General features: G+C 38.1%; 1 protein-coding gene across 1 annotated transcript in view; it reads right to left on the bottom strand.

Annotated features, from left to right (window-relative positions):
* The window catches only part of KIAA0825 (KIAA0825 ortholog), a 1661419-nt gene that overhangs the window by 889762 nt on the left and 745051 nt on the right, over positions 1 to 26606 (bottom strand). The window contains exon 12 of the mRNA XM_044064463.1: positions 17280 to 17470. Coding sequence (XP_043920398.1) covers positions 17280 to 17470 — 191 coding nt within the window. The remainder of the gene's footprint in view (positions 1 to 17279; positions 17471 to 26606) is intronic.

Raw genomic sequence — 26606 nt, 5'->3', positions numbered from 1 at the left:
TTAGCCCATACCAAAATACCATTCCTAACTTTAATAATGCAGAACTAGTCATAGGAATCCTCAAAATAAACAACTTCAAAAGTATCTGTATTATAACCATCTATATCCCTCCTGGAGACAACTCCTCCACCCTAGAGAATATTCTCTGTTGGGCCTCAAACAATATTAAACAGGAAACTTTCATTCTAGGTGATGTAAATATTGATTGGAATAAAATTAATAACAATACTCCCCTTCAGTCTATCAATCTTTATAATTTTACTCAACTAATAAACAACATTACCAGACCTAACAAAACTAACCCGCCAGGGTCCATCTTGGACTGGATTCTAGTCAGCCACCCTAACAATATCTCCAACTCAGGTACCTTACCAGACTCATTAAGTGATCATCTCCCAGCCTTTATTAACCGAAAAACCCAACAGCTCCCACACCAACAACAATATGCCCACTCTCGCAACCTAACTAACTTTAATCCTTCAGTATTTTCAGAAACCCTTCAACTAACAAACTGGGATTCACTAAACACTCTTCCCCTAGATGAAGCCCTAGAACTCTTCAATACTACCTTCCTTAAAATCCTAGATTCCCAAGCCCCTCCCCGTACAAAAAGGATAAAGTTCAACTCTGCCCCTTGGCTAACTAAAGACACTAAAACTCTAATGCGACAAAGGGACAAAACTTGGAAACTATACAACAAAAATAAATACTCAGCCTCTTTACTGCAATTTAAGCAACTCCGCAATCTTGCTAAAAAACTTATTATGAAGGATAAGCAATCTTACTACGGCAAACTTCAGTCTACCCTCACAAATAATCCCAAAAAATTCTGGAATTCCATCAATTCACTCTTACATCCAGGTACAAAATCCAATCCCTGTCCAGACAATAATAAGACTGACACTGAAATCGCAACTCTCTTTAACTCCTTTTTCACTGGCTCAATAGCTGAACTGACTAAATCCTTCTCCTCTTCCACCCCTACCCCTAACCCAAGGCATCCTTTCATACCCATCCCTCACTCCAACTCTCATAACCCCCCTCCCACTTTCATTCTACATCCCGTGTCTACCACCAGTATCAAACAACTTCTTCTCAAACTCAAACCATGCTCCAATGCCCCTGACAACATCCCATCACTCTTTCTCAAGCTCGCAGCAAATGGCATCGCCATACCTATCAGCATTCTCATCAATAGATCCATCCAAGAATCTTATGTTCCCAAACTTTGGAGAGCTGCCCACATTCTGCCCCTCCATAAAGGAGGCAAAATAACACCATCTCTAACTTCCCAATAGCAATTCTTTCCCCAATCTCAAAAATTCTTGAAAAATGTATACACCAGCAACTCATGCCCTACCTTCTCGATAACCATCTCCTCACTCCTACACAACATGGGTTTCGGCCTGGCCACAGTACCATAACTGCTCTTCATTCCTTCCTAGAAATTGTCAACCAAGCCCGTGACTCTGGAAATATTGTCTCCACTGTTCTTCTTGATCTTTCTAAGGCCTTCGACACTATATCCCACACTCTCCTTCTCAACCACCTCCCTAACCTCAATCTCTCCCACAACTCTCTTTCTTGGTTCAGAAGTTATCTCTCTGATAGATCCCAAGCTGTGAAATGGAATACTGGTACCTCAAAATTCCTACCTACCCCTACCGGAGTCCCTCAGGGTTCTATTCTCGGGCCTCTGCTCTTTAACATCTTTATCAATGATCTCCACTCTTCTATTCCTCTTGCTCAAATAGTACAATACACAGATGACTCCACTGTTATCTGCTCTGCCCCTAGCCTTCCCGAGCTTCAAGCCAAAACCCAATTGGCCTTCACAACCATAGAAAATTGGATGCTTCAAAATCATCTTTCCCTCAATGCCAATAAATCCCACATCATTCTCTTCTCCCCCTCAAAAGCTCTGACTCTTGATAAGTCATCCTTCATAATTTCCAGCCTCTCCCAGTCCTCAATAGAAGTTGTTAGTAGTGCTAAATTACTCGGAGTAACCATTGATGAGCACCTGAAATTTAATAATCATATTCAACTAAACATAAAGAAAACTCATCAGAAGCTCGGTATGCTTTATAGAAATGCAAACTTTCTTACTCTATCTTCAAGACAAACTCTCGCCACTACCTTTCTTCTCCCTTCTCTACTGTATGGTGCTCCTCTTCTATCCAATCTCTCCACTTCTATCTCCGCAAAACTTGAAAGTTGCTACTACAAAATTGTCAAATTCGCTACTAACTCCGCTCATTCTACACACCACTGCATCTGCCTCCGTAGTCTTCAATGGCTAGAACTCCCTAATCAACTCAATTTCCTCCAACTTACTACTGCACACAAACTAATCTTTAAACCCACTGCTTGCCCAGCATTATCTAATACCTTAACCATATACACTCCTCCAAGGCCCCTAAGATCTAGCCACCAAAATCTTATTTCAGTATACAAACCCAAACGACCCCCTGGCCAACTCCTACTTTCCTATACTACAGCAAAAAAATGGAACTCACTTCCTTCCCTTCTAAGAGCCACTACAAACTATGAACACTTCAAATCTCTTCTCCATTCTCACCTCTTCCAAAATTGGAAATGTAATTGTATACTTCCTACCTAGATCTCAATATATCCTAGTTCCATCCTGCCCCCCTGGTTCCCCTTCATCTGACACTCTCCCTAGCTCCCCTCTCTTCTTCATTATCGCCTCCTTCCTCCCTGATTAAACCCTTTATTTTCCTTCAAGTGCTCTCATCCCACTGCCCACTTCTATGCTTACTCTCACCTTTAAATCTTTTGCCTTTTTCTCAAGGTGGTCTCCTGGACTCAATCACAAAATGAACATTAGTTATCTGTTCTTTTTCTATCCTCTTCTGGACACCTCTCCTTTAATTTCTTTGCTTCTTCTTTGTTTCTCCCATGCTTTCCTGCTCTTGCATTCAAACTCTATCTATAATTTCCTTTTCCTTTCCTACTTTACTAACATTACAGTTGCATTAATATATCATTTTCTTATGTATAGTGCCCAATGCACCTCATTCTTGTTTGGAAATTGTTAAAGTATTATGCTATTAGAACAGAGTGTGTTTTTGTGTGTAATGTATTAGTTTAGAGCTTTTCTGCTGTGTTTTTGTGTGTAATGTATTATCTTGGAGCTATTCTCCCCGGGCCTCCACTGAAAACGGGCTTTCGGGCCCAGTGGACTTCCCCGGTTATCAAACTGGAAATAAATAAATAAATAATAAATAAATAAATCTGGCTGGTCTGTGCAATGGGGAGGAAAGCCTCGGGTCCGAATGTTCCAACAGCACTGGTGAGAAACAAGGAGACCGAAGCCGTGGAGAAACAGGCTTCATGGTCTTAGAAGGGGGACTAAGAAAGGGCTCCCTGTGTCTGGGGATCTCTTGCGATGTTTGTCCTTTCTCTTCTCCTTATCCTCTCTGCACCTTTCTTTATCTTTTTCTTTCTCTTTTTCTTTGTCAGCCACGCTGACTGTAGATTTGTCTTTAGTAGACCCATCACCAGAAGAAGAAGAGGGAGGTTGAGAGGTAGAACACTAGAGACTGAGGCCGAGACAGATTCCAGCATGGCAGCAGGGAGATGTCCTTTGGCTACTAACTTGGCCTTCCGATCCCTAAGGGCCCTCGGATTGAAACCAGAACAGATAGCACATTGAGTGGACAAATGTGCCACTCCCAAACAAATCACACACAGAGTGTGACCATCAGCCAGGGAGAGCTTATGGCCACACTCCGTACATTTTTTTGAAAACAGGCTTTGGCTGATCAGCCATAGCCCTGCACCCAAAAGTAACATCACTACCTATCAGAAAAACCACACACAAACACAGGTAGAGGAAGGGCAGGCCTAACAACCACTCTCCAAGTTTGCAAAAACTTTTTTTTTACCGACGAACAAGCGATACACTAAACAAGGGGAGGAAGGGAAAATATTCACTCAAACACACACTAGATACAAGTAATAATACCACTTACTATCCCTGAGCTCAGAGCAAAGGAGACCACGATGCATACTACTGGCACGGCAAACGAGATCTGGGGGAAGATAGGAGATGGTAGGGCATTATGGGTAAGGGAAGGAGCTCAGATCTTGGAGCAGATGCTAGGAAAAAAGTTGCCGGCTCGGATCCAATACGGATCCGTATACCCACAGGTTGCAGATAAAATTAAGTTAACTACTTCAGTTTAGCCATAGCTAGACCTAAGTAAATTAGAATCATGCTATAATAAGATTGCCAAATTTGCAACAGATTCCACACATTCAACCCATCACTGTCAAGGCCTAAAAATCTTTCTTGGTTAGAACTACCTCATATTATGAACTATAACCAGTTAATAATGGCTCACAAAATATTGCACAATCCTGACAACGTACCTTCCCTAAAGATTTTCTACAACCCTACTCTAACATTCATACTCTTCGATCATGTAACAAAGACTTACTCCAAGTAACCAAAGTATCCAATACAGCAGGCAACTCTCTTTACTCTAACTTTGTTGCTAAAAATTGGAATATCCTTCCACATAGTATTAGATCCATAAGCAATCTTAATCATTCAAAATACCTCTCAAAAGACACTATTTTGAATCCTATCTGGCTTTGCACATGTAACACTCCAGGTTAATTAAGTTAGCATTACTTATACAATTTGGCTATATGTACTAACTCTGTTAAGATACCCCTTCTAACAACACTACTTCTCTATAAGTAGTTCCATTCCTAACTGCAACTCTCACCACAGAAGTATTACTAACTATGCACTTACTCTGCGCCTAAGTGATTCTCCCTGCTTACTTTCCTAACTAATGTTAAGTCCCTCCACATATATAAATTCAACCATACATTTGTCTATATTCAAGTGTTTGAAGTCTTGTTCTATTTGATACTATGTATAAGTTTTTGTTCTTAAATTTTTATCTTGTAAATGTGTTAACACTCATTTTTTGTCAATTTTGTTTATGTCTACTACTTGTGATAATTTGTATGTAAACTTAGACTTTAGCTTTTCTCCCGGGCCTCTGCTGAAAATGGGCACCGTCCCAGTCGGACCATCCCGGAAAACAAATGTCAAATAAATAAATAAATAAAATTTACTTTGCACTTTACTGACAAAAGTTTAAAAAATTAAAAAAATATGTAATAATTATGTGCTTGTGTGCTCACTGCCTAAGAATAATACAAAATTGGCATTATAATCTGAATTTTATTGATTAACTCAACTTGTAGCACTGGTATGAGTACAACATTTCCATTAAAATATATTGATAAAAAGAAAGCCAAATTAAATTATGTGTCTTGATATCCTGTCAGATGATAATCTGGTGCTGGTTTATTCTGTTAACCACAGAAAAAATGTTGCTGCAAACAGTATTTTCTGTATGAATTTAAGTCACTCATCACACATAATGAATATTTATTATATGGGATGACAATTTTTCTGATACCGATTTGGATCTTCATATAGTCAGGGTTACAGTGAAAGCAGTTATTATAGCCCTTGGTTTGGACAGGAAACAGTTAGCCATACAAAGCAAATATACAAGACTTTTACTTTTAATATAATCAGCCATAATATGAAAGAATTCCAAACAAACTGAACAGTTGGGTGACTAGAATCATAGCCATGTATTCCGCAGTATCCGCTACGACCATTATCAGATTAAGCCTTAATACATTTGAAACCAAGGCAATTAATATGAAATTAGAAATACTTATTAAAATATACTTTGGAAAGAGGAGGTTGCTTGCCTTAGCATGTGTAGGAAATGCTAAAGAAATTCACCAGTGATCTAAACCAAAAAAAGTGCAATGCACTGTGGTGGAAATGGAAAAAAAAAGTATCAGCTTATTCTGAAAATAATTAATATTACATCAGCCTCTAAATCTAACCTAGGAAATTAAAAAAAAAAACAAAAAAAAAACCGCTTCTTCCAGAAACAACTATACTCTCTTTTTTATAAGTTTAAGTCTGACATTTGTTCCATTAGGATAAATAACTATGTCAAAATATATTAACAAACATTTCTCCTAAGTTCACACTAAAGTAGCAAATCACGTTTTTTGTGAAGTCTGTGCTAATGAAGCCCACTTTATGTGACTGAACACTGTGCACACTATTTTGCCTACTTCTACAACAAAAACCAACATACTACTGGGATTTTTGAACATTGTACAATGGCAGGGCTGAAATTCTAAGATTTCTGCAAGCTAATTATCTGAAATAGGTTCTGAACAGATATAAATAGTGAAATATCTATCTAGAAAAAACATTGTTTAGTAAACTAGATTCAAGAAAAGAGAATCTATACAAGGTTCCACTATAAAATATTGAGTAACACAATTAATCGTATTGCTGACCACAAATATCTGAAACAACAAAAACTTATGCAAGCATTTTTTGTAAGATGGCACCCCCCCCCCCAACAAGCCCTTCATACCTACCAAACTTTAATATACCAATTCCATGGCCACACAAACATGAAAGAGAGAGACATTTCCCAAAACAAAGGAATCATTGTCACTGTATATATAGAAATCACATTGGCATTAATGTTCTGTACAAAACACTAATCTGTGGTTTGTACTTCAGCATCTTATTTGTTGACTTGGAGCACAGGTAATATGTGCACAGCAACCTGTATCTGAAGCCCATCAAAACATGAACTTGCTACCATTACAGCAGCTGCACACAATTTTGCAAACAAAAACTAATTTTAGAAAAAAATACAAAATCTGCTTCCACATAACACACTATGATGCAACACCTACAAATTAAAAAAATATTAAAGAATAAAGTCTGTATTCTAACATAAGACCACTAACAGAGACAATCTGAAATATATATTTATACCAACTGTACAGTGACATTACATACATACATAGATTCACTACAGCATGTCAGCAAAGCAAAGGAGTTACTAGCAGATGGCACAGAGGGTTAAGGCTGAGATGTAGCTCCTATGGTACAGGGTTTGATTCCTTCAGCTCTCATTTGCCTACTGTTTGACCTTTAGCAAGTCACTTAATCAGACAGCGCTTGGGGGCAAATGGGAATTTGGGATAGCCTCCTCAATGGTCCCATGGACTGCATGCCTAGCAAATACCTATGAACCTAAAAGCTACTGCATATCGCCAACAATACAGAGCATGGTGATACAACTGGATAACCCCCCCCCAAAAAAAAATAAAACAGATAGTATAATTAAAATTGCGTATTTTAAAAATCCTTTATTACAAAGCAGACAATTCAAATAACAAAGTGTTAAAAGTTGGGAAGTACACACTAAATTAACTGCATGACAGCAATACATGTCATTTGAGCGTGAGGAATGATATATTCCTCAGGTTTTGTCTTTTTCTTCTAAGACAGCTGGTCATCGGGCTTGGGAGATCATTCCATGGTATCCTTAGCCAAAATTTAAGTCATTGGTTCTCAAGATAAATCACTAGGAAAGAAACCCGACATCCAAACGTCTTAGGGATAAAGGATGGACAAATATCGCAAGATGTGTGGTCATGTGAAGCACCTAAGCAGAACAAGCACTACACGTGACGATCTTTATGGGGAATCTGTCTCCTGCACTGCCATTTTCCTCTTTCTGGATGACATGAAACCCAAAAACCAGATTACAAGGCGAATGTAAAATAAAGAAAATCAAAAACCTCAACAAGACACGTATCAGAAAGCAGTAGAACCAGCAAACGAACAAGTGTTCAGACCGATGATTAAAGATGGCATTTGGACTGGCAGCAAACCAGCAGACGAACAAGTGTTCAGACCGATGATTAAAGATGGCATTTGGACTGGCAGCAAACCAGCAGATGAACAAGTGTTCAGACCGATGATTAAAGATGGCATTTGGACTGGCAGCAAACCAGCAGACGAACAAGTGTTCAGACCGATGATTAAAGATGGCATTTGGACTGGCAGCAAACCAGCAGACGAACAAGTGTTCAGACCGATGATTAAAGATGGCATTTGGACTGGCAGCAAACCAGCAGACGAACAAGTGTTCAGACCAATGATTAAAGATGGCATTTGGACTGGCAGCAAACCAGCAGACGAACAAGTGTTCAGACCGATGATTAAAGATGGCATTTGGACTGGCAGCAAACCAGGAGACGAACAAGTGTTCAGACCGATGATTAAAGATGGCATTTGGACTGGCAGCAAACCAGCAGACGAACAAGTGTTCAGACCGATGATTAAAGATGGCATTTGGACTGGCAGCAAACCAGCAGACGAACAAGTGTTCAGACCAATGATTAAAGATGGCATTTGGACTGGCAGCAAACCAGCAGACGAACAAGTGTTCAGACCGATGATTAAAGATGGCATTTGGACTGGCAGCAAACCAGCAGACGAACAAGTGTTCAGACCGATGATTAAAGATGGCATTTGGACTGGCAGCAAACCAGCAGACGAACAAGTGTTCAGACCGATGATTAAAGATGGCATTTGGACTGGCAGCAAACCAGCAGACGAACAAGTGTTCAGACCAATGATTAAAGATGGCATTTGGACTGGCAGCAAACCAGCAGACGAACAAGTGTTCAGACCGATGATTAAAGATGGCATTTGGACTGGTAGCAAAGAAGTTCTGAGGATGGCACATCCGGATGTTGCCTTCATGCCTTACGCGCTGCATGGGGAGCATATGTCTGACAAACAGTGTACCCTATACAACCAAAAAGCTTTGATATACTGGGCAGACGTCAGCCCTAGCCCTTGGCAGGGGATCCCTATTGTAAAGAATACTTCAACAGTGACATGGAAGAACGTCTGATAATGTAAGAAAGAGACAGAGAAATGTAAACATTTCCTGAAGAGAGGTTGAATAGGGATGTGAAGGTAGACATCCTTCAAATTCAGAGACACCAGGAAAGCCTGAGGAAGTAATAAGGGAATCAGAGAAGGGAGAGACAATATCTTGAAAGGGGGAACTTTCGCAAATGTGTTGAGAAAAAAATATCTAGAATGGGCATCCAAGAACCCTCCTTCCTGGGAAAAAAAATCTTGGAATAAAACCATTTGCCCAGCTGGGAGGGTTGGACTGGCTGAATGGTTCCACAAATCAAAAAGTCTTGAAGAATCAAAGTAAAGTGAGGCAGCTGACAAAGAGGAGCTTGGGGAATGCCAGGAAAAAAGGAGGAATGGACTTACAAACCATGAAATAGCCATTTGAATGACAGAAATCACCCATAAGTCTGTGGTTATGTGTTGCCAGACTGGAAAAGACAGACTCAGTCTGAGGGAAAGAGGAATCTGGCCAAGGAGTAGAAGAAGTTGAATGTCAAAATGATGGAGATTTTTCAGGAGAAGAAGGCTTCTGACCTTGAGAATGCTTATCAGGAAATACCCTCTTGGAAGACCTCTTAGTCCTGGGAGGCTGTGTCTGCTGCTTCTGCACAAAGGAAGACTTAAGGGGTACATTCTCTGAAACTTAGGAACAACAAAAAAGGAGATCTGCTTAATATCCTGCATGACCATCCCCTTATCCTGCAATGTTTTAAAAAGCTCAGCTGCAGCAGAGACAAACATATTCTAGTTGTCTAAAGGAGAGTCCAACAACTTAGCCATAATGTCTTCAGGAAGGAACTGCAGCTGTAACCAGGAATGTCTCCTCATAACTAAACCTGATGCAGCTACACTAGAAGAAGCATTAGCAGTATCATAACTACATTTTATACTGTGACAAGATACTTGGGAAGTAGAACTCAAAAAGGAAATAGCAGAGGACTTAGCTTCTGAACCAGGCAAATCAGCAAGCTGAGAAAGAAGAGCCAGCACATACCTGGTCATATGTGTCTGGTAGTTTACGGCTCTAAAAGCTAAGATGGGAGAGGAATATACTTTTGTTTTAACACCCCTGTCCATAGAATATCTTTTCTTATCAGAAGGCAGACGTTTTGATGAAGAAAGCAATTTAGAAGGCTCATCAGTATCCAGGGAAATCACTGCAGGGTTAGAAAGGCTTTTATATAAAACCTTTTGCACTTCAGGATCTTTATAGAACTTGACAGGTTTTTCTGAGGCTGGTGGCTGACAGTAAACAGCTTGTCAAGCAGAAGAAAAGTTGTCCAAGACAGCATCTAAGACAAGTGAGTGCTGAAGGCTCGGGTAAATCAATCTGCAAAAGGTCATACCTCTTCTGGATATCAGAAATCAGGGAACATAACCAGTTAAAGTGTTCCAACATGCATACAATACTGTTCCCAAAGGACAATTCTTCAATGCTGGTATCGGGCAATAGGAAATCCTCTTCTTCACACCCTAGAGCAAGAGGAGAGTGAATCAGAGAGGAGTAAGCCAAGGATTCCTCAACAAACTCTAAGTCCACATCCTCCTCAGAGCAATCAGAGCCTCAAGGATGTTTAGAAGGAGTAGAGGACCAGGGAGCAGAGAAAGGGAAAAAACAACCCCTGGGGGGCTTCAATGCCATAAGGGCTTGGAAAAGACCCTGAGTGAAATCCTGACAGTCTCTGTGTGGATCTTTAGCTATAGGAGCCACATGTGGGGTCTTTTATTTAGTTTTCAAAGGAACATCAGCCCTAACAAACTTAGGGTTTCAGACCCTTTGCTTCACTTCTATAAGGAAACCAGGGAGTTCTTCCTTAACAAGAATCTGAGAAATCCCCCAACACCCCTCCAAAATGATCAGCTGCAGTTCTCCCTCCTTGTCTACAGCAGATGTAAGCACATCCTCAGAAGACATGCAAGTAGGCAGCTCCATGCTGGCTTCCAAGTGGGTCATGACAGTGGGGGCTGACGGAACCAGATGGTCCTATGTTTCTTCATCCAAACCAGATGGAGATGTCTGGAAGAGACTGGATAACAGACGATTCCCTATGTTTTTTAGATTTTTTCTTAAGCAGTGTCTGACCGTAAGGATAAATGGCTTCAGAAGCCATGGTTCCCTGAGCCAGAAGCTTCAATTTCTGGTTTTCTAAATAGAAAGGGAAGACAGACAGCTGTGTAAGGTCTTTGGTACAAATGCTTGACAAATCTAAAACTGAGTATGATTGTGGGTAGCACCTAGACAAAAAAGTCACTTCTCATATCTACACGTATGAGGATTCTTTCTCCCACTCTCACATTCTCCCTTCCTGGATGACATGTAAAAGGTAATACAACCAAAGGAAAAAAAGGAAGGAAGAGACTGCAGTGGAGCACTTATCTTTTTAATGCTTGGCAGTTGCAGCAATACAATGAACGACTTGCAGACTGAATTCAAAAAGCATTGTTCGGACTGGTGACAAAGAAGTTCTGAGAATTAGATGCTTGAACATCACTTATGTACCTAATGCCTTAAACACAGGACATAGGTCTGACATATGGCACTTGGAAGGAACTAAGGCTTTGGAATGCTGGCCAGATGCTCAGCTATCCTCAAGCAGGATACACCATTTGTAAAGAATACTGCAACAGTGATAAGGAAAGACATTTAAGAGAGTCAAATATTACCCAGCCCCATTGTTGTCCAAAAAATACCAAGCAGCTAATGACAGCAAGGGACAAGTCCTGGAAAACATGGCTACATAATAGAAATCCTGCAACAACTTAAGACAACTGAAAAACAGATAAAATATCTCATGAGAACTGACAAAAAACGTATATTCCAAGCAAAAAATAAGCTCCGACCTAATCCTAAGCTTTTCTGGACTTCAATAAGAAACCTACTGAACCCAGGCAAAATCATGCAACCTCCACAAACTACCCTCTGCCAACAAGATCACCACTTCCTGCAGTCAGTCTCAGCCTTACAGCTGCCAAATAGCAATCCTAACCTGACACCCCCAATTCTATCACCAATATCAGGAAACTACTTTTCATTTACACCAGTCCTCACATGTATTACTAGAATACCTCCACAGGTTAAAACCAGTTACCATAGCTTCTGATAACCTGTCTCCAGAAAACCTTCAAATAGCTGCTGAAGCACTAGCATATCCTGTGGAGATCTTAATAAATTGCACAATGAAATCTAGGTTCTACAACTCTGGAAAAATCCTTTGTTACACCAATACATAAGAGCAGTGGCCCTTCTACAGAAACCTTTACTTACAGACTACTTGCTATTCTCTCACCTCTATCAAAAATCTAGGAAAATTGTATCCACTCTCAACTACTAAATTTTATCCTGGCACATAACGTCCTCTCCTACTCAACAGGGGTTCTGACCAACCATATTACTACTACAGCATTGCTATTTTTTATGAACACAATCAACCAAAACAGAAACTCAAACAATCTTGTTTCTGTACTTTTTCTTCACATATCAAAAGCATTTGATACTGTGAACCATTAAAAGTTATTATATAATCTATCCTCCCCTAGGCCTGACTAATACCTCTCTACAATGGTTTGAGAGTTACTTCTCAGGCAGGCAGCAAGTCATAAAATGGTAAAAATGACTGTTCACCATACCTACCCACACCTGTAGGAGTCCCTCAAGGATCCATATTAGGCCCACTCTTGTTGAACCTATTTATCAATTACCTAACACACTGCTTCTTCACATGCCATGCAGATGACTCCACATTCACTTCTACATCTAAAAGACTGATTGAACTACAACATAGTACCCAACTTTCTCCTCTAGAAAGTTACCTTACGATCTTTCACTTTCTCCTTAACAACAAGGAAACTTAACTAATGCTGCGCACACCAAAACAATATTCTGTACAAAAATGACTCCACCATTAACTCAACAAATAATATGAAAAACAGAATTAGTCTCTCATGCTAAACTACTTGGAGTCACCATAGAAGGTTTTTAAATTTGTCTACCATATCACACAAGTGATAAAAGACGCACCAAAAACTGGGCAGCCTGTAAACACCAAAGCCATTCCCCACCAACAGTACTAGAAAAAGCACTGACCCAACCTCTCTCTCAGGTACCCTACTATACATGCTTCTCCTGCTCTGGCAAATCTGTTTTTCCCAATATAGCTGAAGCTGCAACAATGTTATCCTAAAATAAACATGGTTGCCTCTAACATACCAAATAGAACCCACCTCTCCCTAGCTCTGAAAAATTTAATTGTCTTGAACTCTCATGTGCTTACATACTCCCAATTACTTATAATCCATGAACTACTCCACAAACCGGAATATACATCTCTTATCAGTCTAATATACCATATATTCCCCAGCAGGACCTTACATTTTGTTGATAAAATGTTGCCCAGTATATTTAAATCTAGCAATACAGCAAGAGACTCAATGTATTCCAACTGCATCTCAAAGTGGAACTCTTCCTCCCTGCTTAAGGGAAAATATGAACTTAAGAACTTTCAAATGTGAGCCGAATCCACAACTTGCATAACCATGACCCTGCTCCTGTACCACCCTGGCTAACACCAATCCATATAACTGTTAGATCCACCTCTCTGCTCCCCACTACGACTTAATCTTCCCATCTAATTAACCTACTTATATACTCCACATCTCTTATCTTAGCTACCTCACTATGATACTTAAACTCTATTACATTTACATCTTAAAATCCACCTCCTCTTATTAATCATTTCTAATTACATGTTGCATCTTTCCCACATAGTTTAGATTTCCTGCTCACAGCTAGCTTACTGTTCTGATGTTATTCTATTCCAAGAACCTCCTAAATTATTCATATTATAAGATGCACAACTAAGCCAATATGTCCCAACGGTAAAGTTTTGCACAAAATTAAACTTGTGTATGTATAACAACAGACTGCATCTTCTTCTTTGTTTTATATCAGATTATTCTGTACTATATTTGTACTCGTGTTGGTATACTACTGTACCATGTTTCCCATGTTGTCATTACATTGTATTACCTACTGCAATTGTTATTGTCAAAGTAAATAATCTCTGTAACTTTTATGTGGAACTTCCACCAAGATGGTCTTCCTCAGTAAACAAATGCAGTTTGTTTGTATTGATTGTTAAATTAGATACTGGTGTTAAAAAAAAAGTAAAGAAAACATTGTAGTTGCTGGATCGCAAAAGGTAGTTAAAAAGTTCACTTTGAAAGCTGGATAAGGTATGGAGGGCTCAAGTTTTGAGTAAAAAAGAGCTCCAGACTCTGGAGCTAACCTGTGAAAAGCCGTTTCAGTAAAGGAAAAAAATGAATCAAAGTTTGCTTAAGGCAAAGGTGCCATCTGTCTGAGAGTGAATGAATAGTGGTCATGGCATAGTGGTTAAGTGTTGTGACTTTAGTGCACAGAGTTCTGGGTTCAAGACCTGCAAGGGCTGTTCATTATTATCTGTCATGGTATAGTGGCAAATCACTTTGGCTATGGTGTGCAGGGTCCTGGGTTTGAGCCTTGCAAAGGCTGTTTATTTGGTGTTTGGGTTTGGCATAATTTGCCTTACAAGCACAAGGTGCAGGGTTTGATTCTCAAATGGGATAATTGGCTAGGCTTAAAATGGCCCACAAGGGGAGTTAGCCTAGTACTGACCTATCAACCTATAAGTAGTGAAGGGGCTGAGTTAAGCTTATTTGCAAGCACGGGGGTAGAAGCTGAAATCTAGTAGTTTATAAATTACTATGGCAAAAAGGTACACCGTACCTTTCAGTGACTGAAAGAAAAGAGTTTTGTGGTAGGTGATAGCAATGTTGTATATTTATTTATTTGCATTTGTTAACTGGGAAAAGTCCGAATGGGTTACTCACTCTTGATTTACAGCCTAGGGAATAAAGCTCCAAAAATTACAGGTAGACAGAGAAATTACACAATAAAAACAAACATTTACAGTAGTGATTACATTTGAGTAAGAGAGTATCATTAGGGAAAGTATAAGATCCAAACACCAACTTAAAGAAGAAAAAAATGACTGATTATCTTGAAGAAAACAGGGTTTGCTTGGCTGTGAAAAGGACATTCATCAGTCATATTACAGTCTGTACATGTCAGATGCTATATATATATATATATATATATATATATATATATATATATATATATATATATATATATACATATATATATATATATATGCACACACACACACACACACACACACACACACATATATATACACACACATATATATATATATATATATATATATATATATATATATATATATACACACACACACACACACACACACACACACACACACATATATACACACACACACACATATATATATATATATATATATATATATATATACACATACACACACACATTTTGCAAATACTACATATAGTTATATTTTTCACAATTAGTTATCTCACTTGTATCAAGTTTTCCACTTCTGAATGGACAAGTACAAAACAAGTATTTACAAGTGTTTTTATAAATTGATTTATTTATTTCAGTTTCACTCTAGTTTACATGTCCATAGCTCTTAGAACTGATTATATTTATTGAATAGTATATGGGAATAGGGAGCGGGTTTAGTAGCCTAAACACTGGATAAAGAGAAGTTTGATCACTTGATAGTTGGTTGATAGACACACTGATGGGATGAGCACAGCAGGTGCATATTGTTAATCAAGGAGAAAGGAATATGAGGGCTAGCTGAAAGCAAGTGTCTGCTGATGTCTTACCACCAAATGTAATTATTTTAGAGTTTGGAGATGCAGGTGGATGGTTGCCATGAGAATTGTTAGATCTTTGTGTCTTAGTTAAGAGCTGATCTTGAGATCTTAGTTGTCCTGGTGGGGTATACCACTGCAGAAGGTTATCTAAAGGTGGGAATTTATGATGGAGATGTAGTACACTGTGTGTGTTTTTCAGCTGCGTATAGTAAAGTCTGTTGGTAAGATTTAGCTACTGTTGTTGGCCTAAAGCATTACCGTGATGAGTTTTATATGGTCTTTTTAAAGCAAACATTGCATCCTTATTGTAACATTGTCTAATGTTTGTAGCAGAGTGGAATGGAGAATTCTTAAGATGGGAGTGGGGCATAGAGGAGAAAGTAAAGAGGCATTAGTCAAGAAGCATTTGGCTCAGTATAAGCGACCACGTTTACAATGCCTTTGAGTGGAATACTTGACATGGATGTCAAATCTGAAGTTGTCATCAATGATAACTCTAAGGAGTTTTGTGTTTGGAGATACCTTTTTTCAGTTTGAGGATGTGACAGAAAAGGAACTTTTGTCATGGGAGGATAAGTTTGGGATATACAGGAACAGCTTGGTTTTCAATTAAGAACAGTGTGGAGACAAGTCTTCCCTGATTCCTTTTAATGTTTACTGTTTCTAGGTAGAACAGAGCTGATTCAGTGCTATGATTAGGTCAAAAGCCATGTTAAAAGGAGGACAGAAGGAGGTTGTCTTCTAAATCTTGCATGCTGTTTGAGAGATTTATAAATTTACACACATTTTTGACTGTGATCTGAAGTATCACAGTATCATGAGAAAGTACAGTTGTGTACACTTGCCATAAATGTAGATGTTTGAGTGTATTCACTGTTGCAGTCCTAACAAATGGGTTATCTGGCCCCCGGTAGCCCTTGATCGGCCCGAATACCAAAGGTAAGGGGATATGACGGCTGCCGTGCTGAGCACAACAAAACAGATGTCCTGGAGGAAGCTTAATCATTTTACAGTCTAGATGTTCTAGAATTTTAACAAGAGGAAGAAAAATGGCAACAGGCCTAAGGTATGCATGGGAAAATGGAATGATAAATGGGTTAATTTCTCTCAGGATGAATTCATTGAGCACAACTGTACAGCATAACAAGAGAAGGTAACTACAAATCAGAAGTCATACGATAACAGAGTACATTTTTGAAAACTTATGGTTATATGACATTGTTAGAAGGGAAACCAGTATTTTAGATTTTAAGAACCTAAAGGCAAAAATTGGTAGGTCGACAATGTCCCAAGCTAGTGGTTAAATGGGTAGTGAAGGACTTAGGAGGCAACATCAATAAAAAAAAAAAAGAGTTCATAAGAATATTGGCACTATTTTTTGTCAATATATATGCAGATCATGAACAGATACAAGACAGATATGCTGACAAATGTATAAATTCAGCTGAAAAAAAAGATTATTCTAAATTTCTGCATCACCACAGCTTACTATATTTTAAAGTACATTTGCATGTTTACAAAGAATTCATTCATTTTACAATATATTCGGCTGCTCTAACATTTCACAGAAAAACCTTAGCAAAAACAGACTTTTGACACAAAGCCATCTTGGCTTTTAAAGGAAAATGATTTGTATCCAGAGTAAGACTTAAAGCTAGAGAAACAAAATTAGCATGTTTGATATATTCTTTGAGATAACACAGATCCATTTTACCTCATCTGTGGTACTCTTCCACAGCTTGGTTGGGCCTGACAGTATCTGTAGGTTAAAAAAGCTAGAGATTCGCTTATCACTTCTGCCAAAATGTTCTGGGCTAGTTTTGGAGGTAACACACTCCACAGATCATGTCGGAGAGCACAGCTGTAATAATGCCACATTTGAATGGAAAACGAGCATCGCTCCCCCTGCAGAAAACATCAGAAAATAAAACAATAAGGCAATGGTGTACAAACTATTAGCTTTGTTCCTATGAATATAATTAACTCAGACTGAAAGGAAGTAGCTTAAGAATCTTGAGATTGTAGACAAAATATAAAGATCCTTCACAAGAAGCAAAACGTGTTTTAATAACCACAATACACATGTTTTATATCAACTATAAACCCCAGAATTTTGTCATGTGACCCAGCTACAACTATTAACGTACACTTTCTACAACCTCAATGAACCTGTAAATAACTATCTCATTTAAAACCCATTTCAAAACTTTTACTGAGAATATAGTTACAAATACAGCGAGGCAACTTTCAGACTTGTGTTACAGTTACAGGTGTTACTGGACTCCCATGTAAGTCAAGTATGTTTAACATCCATGAATCTAGTGTCCATGTCAACAGTTTTTAGAATGGTAGACAAACTAAAAGCTGCAAGAGGAATGCAAATATTGCTAAGAAACATTTTAAACAAGTTATGTGACAAAGAAAAGCAATAGCAGACTAACTATAAAAAATGTACAGTGAATGTCTTACTGTGTATACAAAACACATATCCTAATGTCCCAAATATGGTTAGTTTATCTGGCTATCTACAAGTAGCACTTTGTTTCACATTAGTCCTACAAGGAAATACATTTTAACACAAGGACCAATGAGTATGACTTTTAAAACAGAATTTCATTACATTTACTTAAAAACTAATATGGTGTATAACATGTAGACACATTCATTTTCACAATGTTAACAACTTGAATGCCCACATCTGATAATCGCAAAGTCTGTGGGCCTGAATCCCAAGTTATGCTACACAGTTGCAATATATTATAGCAATAACCCACGCCTGGGTGTGGGTAATGCTAAATTTACCCACGGTTGGCGTGGTTTGGTCCCGAGGGTAGCTTAATGAGATTGGGAGGGTAGCTTAATGATTAAGGTGTTTGCCTTAATGATTAAGGTGTTTGCCTTATAAACACAAGGTACAGGGTTTGAATCTCACAGTGGATAACTGGCTTGGCTTAAAATGGCTCGCAAGGGCAGTTAGCCTAGTATGAAACTATGAACTATTCCATATTTTAGGGGGTTGGGAGGGTGGCCTAATGGTTAAGGTGTTTGCCTTACAAACACAAGATGTGGGGTTTGAGTCTCACAATGGATAATTGGCTAGGCTTAAAATGGCTCGCAAGGGCAGTTAGCTTAGTACTAATCTATGAACCTATGAACCTATGAACCTATACCATGACATTATTTAAGAAAAGAAACTATTACTTTTCTTAAATAATGGCATAGTATAATGCCTGTTTACTGCCCTTCCGCAGATGTCTGGCATCAGCGGCAGTTCTGATGTACTGCACGCCTGCGCAGTACATCAGAGCTGTGGGCAAAAGCAACGGAGAAAGCAAGATCTCCGTTGCTTTTTAGTTTAGCTATGTTAAATGAGTTTAACATAGCGAGACAGTTAAAATAAACGGACATCTTAGTTGCTTATTTTAAAACTGTCTCACTATGTTAAACTCATTTAACATAGCGAAACACTAAAAAGCAACGGAGATCTTGCTTTCTCCGTTGTTAAACACTGTCTCGCTATGTTAAATGGGTTTAACATGCGAGACAGCTTTAAAATAAGCAACGGAGATCTCCGTTGCTTATTTTAAAGCTGTCTCGCTATGTTAAACCCATTTAACATAGCGAGACAGTGTTAAGAAACGAGTTATACTAATGGAAAAAAGTCCGGGCGACCGGACCTTTTTCCATTAGTATAACTCGATTTACAACGGGCACGCTGGCCAATCAGCGTGCACGTTTTGGGGGGGGGTCATGGTATAATATGCAATCATTAACACACAATGAGATGTAGGTCATTCCTGATAAGAGCACATTCTAAGGCATGATCCACCCGTACAAAATGATGTTTTACCTGGATGAGCTTTTATCATAACATAATCCACACCTCAGTTTATGTTAATGCCATTTGGAAAGAGGCACCCTTCTAACAAAATACATACAAACATAAATAGACACATAGAAGGTACAAGACATAGAAGAAATAAGGAGCTATATGAAAAAAATAAAAAAAATTCCTTAAATTAAACGGCTTCTGTCAGTCTAAGTCATACATACACACACAATTATTTTGTTTAATGGTGGAATGGCAGCACATGCACAAACATATTTGGCTTGCATGATATGATGAAATCATCTGTTATGCTAGCTAGATATCAGCAAAAATGATGTCCCAGCCATACTCAGGTTAATTATTTATGACTGTATTTCCTAGATGTATTTGGCAGCTTGTTCATCAGATACATTCCACACAGCAAGCTTGCACATGCAAAAATACACATAAACACAAAGCTGTTCAAATGTGGGATTGGAGTAACACTTTACACCTGCTGAGAAGCACACAACATTGTAATCTGTGACATAGTTGTCCTGCTAAATATTTATCAGAAAGAAAGTGACTCAACTGATTTAAATCAAATTTTTACTTTGCAGCTCCTTTTTGCATCTCCCAGCAGCATTAAATGTGACTAAGAGAAGAGCATATCAATTTTTTTATTTATTTACGAATGACGAACAAAAGGATCACAGTACACCTATGGCCCTTTCTCAGGGGAGACCGGAGAACATATTAATACTGGCCAAGGAAAAGTTGGCAAGAAAACTGGACAAAATTCTTTAGTTAATTGTAAAGGATCATTCACATCCACTTGACCTAACACCAGCTTGGGTAATATCACCTCTGTTTAGCATTTCACCTGAAAGGCAGCACTTCACAAGTTCAGCACCCCCTTAATGTTGCAATGTGGTGCCTACATCTGAATACACAGTCAAATGCCTGGTGTGAGGACAGAACAAAGAACCTTATAAAACAAGTTTGTAATATTAAACACAGGAAAGGCATCTGAATATTGTTGCACTGATTGTCTACTATTCTGGGTCTATACTACGGACAGATAGCATGACTAAAACAACACATTGCAGTAATGGATGTGTAAATCACTCAAAAGATAGGAAGTTCTGTTATGCAGCAACAGTTTATACAGCAGGAATAACATGCTAGTTTTGTACACACGATTTTTCACGATTGAAAAAGCTTAGACTGTTCTCTGTTGCATACCACTTTCTCAGACGCAATCTCTGTCTAACGTACAGAGCCATGTCCAACCCAGAATTGTTGAACATGCTCCATCTTAGCAAAACCAAATCTACTCGAGCTACACGCTCTAGGGATATAAACCTCAACACAACAATGAATAGAACATGCTGAAGGGGGTAGAATCCCTTCGCAGAGACTTCCCTTACTATGGAACAGGGTCCCGATCTACATAAGACATAGCCCCTCACTATCACTCTTCAAGAGGAACCTTGATGAGTGGATGGGTAACAGAAAGCTCACACCGGGGATCACACCAACAGCACTACTAGATAGGGGCCAAGGGTACTAGCTGCTAGTACAAGGGTCTAGGGAACTACTAAAGGGGCAGTGAATACCGCACAACGTGGCTGGGCTAATATATGCCTTCGGGCAGATAGCCCAGTACCAATCTATGAACCTATGAACCTATAAAATGTGCTGGTTATGACGTTTATTAGAAAACAAGTGAATATTCCTGCTAGGTAGTCTCCAGAGAAAATATGGAAGCCACATTTTTATAAGTCAGCAAATGTCCTACAAGTCTATTTTAAAAATGTGTCACAATGAATTTGACTGGCAGTTAATACAGAAGATTAAGGCTTTGAGCGGTTAATGAGTTGCTTCCTGTACCCAAGGTACAGAGTATGATTACTTCTGTCTTCATCAGCTTACTGTGTGGCTTTCATCAAGTCACTACAGCAGCTCTATAAGGTTGCCCCTGAAAAGGGATACTTGTGTCCAGCGGGATTACCCAGTTAGCAAATGGGTATTTTATCTACATCTATATAGATATGAAAAGCATAACATTCCATCACAAATGCAAAATATCAAAAACCACCAATAATCAAACCCTAATATGCCAGGACAATAAACATTAATTCATAAAGAATTGAAAAAAACAATAAAACACAGGTCTTTTGTAAATTCAGTATACCAACTCCAAGATCCCACTACAATGAGGGAAGGGCACGTTCACCGAGCTCCATTGTACTGTAATCTCATCATGCAATAGCTGGTAAGGTTTGATCAGCTGATTTTCGATCAGCTGTACCACTTTTTCACTTGTTAATGGAAACACACATCGACAAAATGTACCGCTCTCATATACCCACACACACACACACACACACACACACACACACACATATATATATATATATATATACGGGTAACAGAACAAAAGTGCACAAGATCAGAACTGAGAATACAGAACTAGACATATATAATTTGCAGATATGTGTATTTCTTTATGTTTTTGCGGGGGACCGGTCCCCCTGCATCCCACACCTCATGCAAATTACATGTACCAACTCTGAGATCACATTACAGTGAGGAAAAGGGTAAATTTCCCAGTCCTCACTGCACTCCGATCTGCTTTCAAAATATATACCTAGTTCAAGCTTCTAAGTTCCAATCTTGTGCACTCTTGTCTTGCAAATGTTCGATGTTGTTTCATTGATTTTAGTTCAGTGTTCTGTTAATTCAATGAAGTGAAGTAGATATATATATATATATATATATATATATATATATATATATATATATATAGGTGTAATGACTGTAATCAAAACATCTGAATGTTATCAATAATGTTGAGCACAAAAGAGTGACAAAGTAAACATCACTAGTATATTATGCGTACATGAGCAAGGAAAATCTTCTCACATGCAAAGTGAAAAAAAAAAAGGCAAAAACACCATTTTTTGCAGGGAAGCAAGTCCCCACGCACTCCCACACCCCCTGCTAATTATATATGCTAACTCCAAAATCACACTATTCACAGGGAAGGGACATATTCCCGCAGCCCTAGAGACTGCTAATCATATGTATTGTCAACCAAAGTGTTGACACATCAGCATAATAGATGCTAACATTTGGGAGTTTGGACTAAAGTCACCATTTATATATATATATATATATATATATATATATATACACACACACACACACACACACACACACAAATGTAATGGTACAAATGTTTCACACTGGTGGATACAAAATTAAATCCAGAAACAACAGAAAAACAATTCCATTAATGTCCAAAACAGTGGGTTTTATTAGGCCCAAGGTTTTCAAAGCTCACAAACCAGTTTTGCTAATCAAGCTTCGTCAGTGTGATCTACTTAACAAAACCAAATCAACTGTTTATATATGCTAACATTATATGATCACCGACTCAGTAGAGAAAAATTCCTGTACATGGTTAACAAACAATCCAAAAAGCACAAAAAATCAAATATAAAGAAAAATGAAAAAAAAATAAAGAAAATTAGAAGTATATTTCTTAGAAAGCATGTTCTCATTTTTTAAAAGTTAAATACATTGAAACACAATGGTTGAGAAATCATAATAAAATTCACTATGATTCAAGAAGTCAATTGTGTTACTATACATCCTAAAGTAGGAGAGCCAAAACATTCCAGCAATTCAGATTAAAAATGGACGTAAAATTCTAACAGCATATTCCAGTGGAGAACCTAACTAAAGAAACTGTGTTTATTGCAAAACAAAAGTAAAAACTTTTTTTCTGTCTACAAGTCCTACAAAAGTAAACAGTTTTATTACCTTTATTGCCATCATATGGTGAAACGTAATAGTACAAGGCAGCTACATATTAAAAAGATATATTCTGTGCTCTAAGTACATAAAGTATAGTTGTGTCCTCTGGAACATGCTGCTGGGAAGTTAACCCTCCTTTTCATGGACTGCTGAGACGTTTTAAGCTTATCTGGTTCCATCATGCCAGACTAAAGGAGTAAGATGATGCAGCAGACTTCTTAAAGTATGGTTACGTTGTATGTACTGATTTGGCTTGTATTTAAGATAATTATTTTACTTCATATTGAAATGTTCATTTATTTGACATGAGGGTTTCTATACTGGTTAATTTATTTTACTTTTTTGCCTATATACTTCTTTAATATGTACTGCTGGAGAGAAGTATGGTAATATTGTTGACTTCTGGCTTGAATACAAGTAATCTGGGGACAGGCTTAAGAGACTTTTTTTTTTTTATTCTAAAGGTATACAAGATTATTATGGAGCATATCTTAACTGCACTACCTAATTTTAAAAATACCACCTCTATAGGTTCTGGCAATATATTCAGTTGGTTAATCAAAAAAGCCAAATGTACACTCTCTGAACCCCTTCTACATTTAATTCAAATTAAGCACAGACACAGAATATATTCCTGAAGTATGTAAATGGTAATTGTTATACCCCTCTATATATTGGGGCCCAACTCAGATCCCTGTTGCTACAGACCCATTAAACTAATATGTCTAATCTGCAAAGTCATGGAACAAATTAAATCTGATTTCTTAACTCATTCACTCCAGAGCAGCTCAGAAAATGCTGTCTGCTTACTTCCACCACAGGAACAACAGTGCAGCCTGAGCTCATTTTCAGATGATCCATTTGTAATACTATACAGAGTGCCTTCTGTGTGGAGTTTGCATGTCCTCCACGTGGTTGGGTAGTGTTCGAAAGACATGCGTGCGTAAATGGGCATGCCTTCGTTGAAGGTTGGGCGTCGAGCTGGCACCTTGGCGTTTCGTAAAAATCTACTGCCAATAATTAGTGGATCGGAGTTCCGCTGTGGCGACCCCTTACCGGGGAAAAGCCGAAAGAACAACAACAACAACAGAAAACAAATGCTCATAACTCTTTAACCATAAGAGCTAGACTAAAAAAGTAAATGCGAAAGTTGTTCAGCAGAAACTGACCTTTCCAACAGTGTAAATGTTGATACTGCATACCTAAGTCATTATTAAATATTTGCTAAGGAATGCTGATATTATGCATACATTTTACCTTTTGGGTAAAACAAATCACAATATCTCGGTGAATGTACCATGTAGACCCATACAATTTGTAATTAAGTTGTTTGTATGAATGTCAGGCTTAAAATGATACCTTAACCATTACCATTACTGTGTGATGTTCCTTTACTGAAATATTCACAGAAATATGATTAATATTATATTTCTCATAACTGATAAATAAAGTATAATATCTCATCACCTGTAACAGACAGAGACTACATATCAGTGTACAGGTTGTGTGGCTCAATGTCAGCTTCAAAATGATGCATCATGTGTGTCATCACCATGCTCCCTTACAAAGCTATGGACATAATAATGTGAAATATGGAAAATGTATAATTTTCATAATCTTACAAGATTAAACAAACTGTGATATCTGTACATGTGTACAGCATACAGACAAGTTTCTTCTACCATGTTGTAAGGAGTAATAATGTCTTCAAAATGAGGTATTACTTGGCACATAGACATGCTCCCTTGCAAAGTTATTTCCCAAAATATGAAAAAAAATCGTAATTTCCATAACCTAAGTCCTAAACAAACTCTGATATCTAGGCAAAAAAACGAGCGAAGCCACGCCAAAATCAAGACAGACCAGATTTAATAAAAATGTTAGCACTTTTATCAGAGTACATCCAAAGACTTCTTTAGAAATAAATAACCACAATACCTTGCCACATTTAAATATCACTCCAAATAGTCATGTGACTAACAAAATTAAACTGAATTAAATTGACAAGTAAATTTTTAAATTAAGCATAAAAAACTATACAAAATATGCATATCAAAAACATTTTATCTACAATAAGAACAAAGTTTCAAAACACTGGCAATAGATACAAAGTCGTTTAACCCAGGAAAACACATGCATTTAATTTAATTTGCCACTTGAGTTCTTTAAGTTCTAACATATCATTCCAGGGACCACCCCTAACATCTTTAAGCACGTTGTCTACTGCAATAAACCCAAACTCATGGTTGGGATTTTCAGATACATGTTTTGACAAAGCATTATTGTTGTTACCTTTTCTGATCTCAGAAATATGTTCATCAACACGCTCTCTGAACTCCCTCTGTATCTCCCCTATGTAAAAACAATTGCAAAATTTACAAAGAGTGAGACAGACAATGCCCTTGGCATGCCCTTTTATTAAATCTGGCCTGTCTTGATTCTGGTGTGACTTCGCTCATTTTTTTGTCTTGGTGTGTGGTTCTTGGTTTGTGACTATGTCTACAGTCGTTCCTGCTACTGGAGTTGGAGCTGGCACACTGGGAAAAGATGGACTGGAAGCCTTTGCTGGACAGGTTGGGCTATTAACTCATTTGGTGCAACAATTAATACACCAGGTAACTGGTTTGGCAGCACGGATTGATTTGGGTAGTATTGTTGATTCTCAAGCTGCTTCTATCCCTCCTGCACAACCACAGAATTTAAATCCATATCAGTCTTGTGTGGCCTTTCAAAACAGGTCGGTTAATGATTTTACTGGTACTCCTGAAATTTTAAGACTGCATGTAAATGAACAGCCTGTTAATTTTTCGGTAAGGTTTAAACAGAGCATCAGCTTTAAATACGATGTTCCAAGAGTTCATTGCTCCCTGCGTCAATCTATTGAACTCTTAAAGGACAAAAAGTTAAAAATAAGGAAATTACAAGTTGAGAACTGTTACTTTATGGAATGTATTAAGGTACAGAGAGTCCCGAAGGGACTCCGTCTCTGGTAATTTCCTAATGGCTTACTGCTTAATTCTCCTTTGCATACTGAACTTACTGAACTTATTTATTTATTCAATCACCAGGGTTGTGAGTTGCTTGAGGTTCTTATTAAGCACAACCAAAAGATGATCGATGGTTTGCTACAAGAAGCCACTAATCTTGAAAGAACTATCCATGGTGACTTGCTATTTGAACAATATAAAGAAAATTATAATAGTATTTTTTCTTCCAGTGATAAAATTATTGTGGATATTCAAGGAAGAAAAGAAAAAAGTTTGAGCGAGACCACCTTGATTATTGTAATGGACTGGCCTATCCAAAACCCTGTGGCAACTTGGTTTTACCCAATGAAACTTCCCCTGCTTCCAACCATGATGAGGGTGAGGTCAACAACTCTAGTCCAACCCCTTTAGGTCCAGATCC

The sequence above is a fragment of the Protopterus annectens genome, chromosome 2.part2, assembly GCF_019279795.1.
Source record: "Protopterus annectens isolate FY-2018-M chromosome 2.part2, PAN1.0, whole genome shotgun sequence".
NCBI classification, from domain to species: domain Eukaryota; kingdom Metazoa; phylum Chordata; order Ceratodontiformes; family Protopteridae; genus Protopterus; species Protopterus annectens.
Note: the sequence above shows the minus strand (reverse complement) of the source record. Positions and strands in the feature narration are given on the sequence as shown.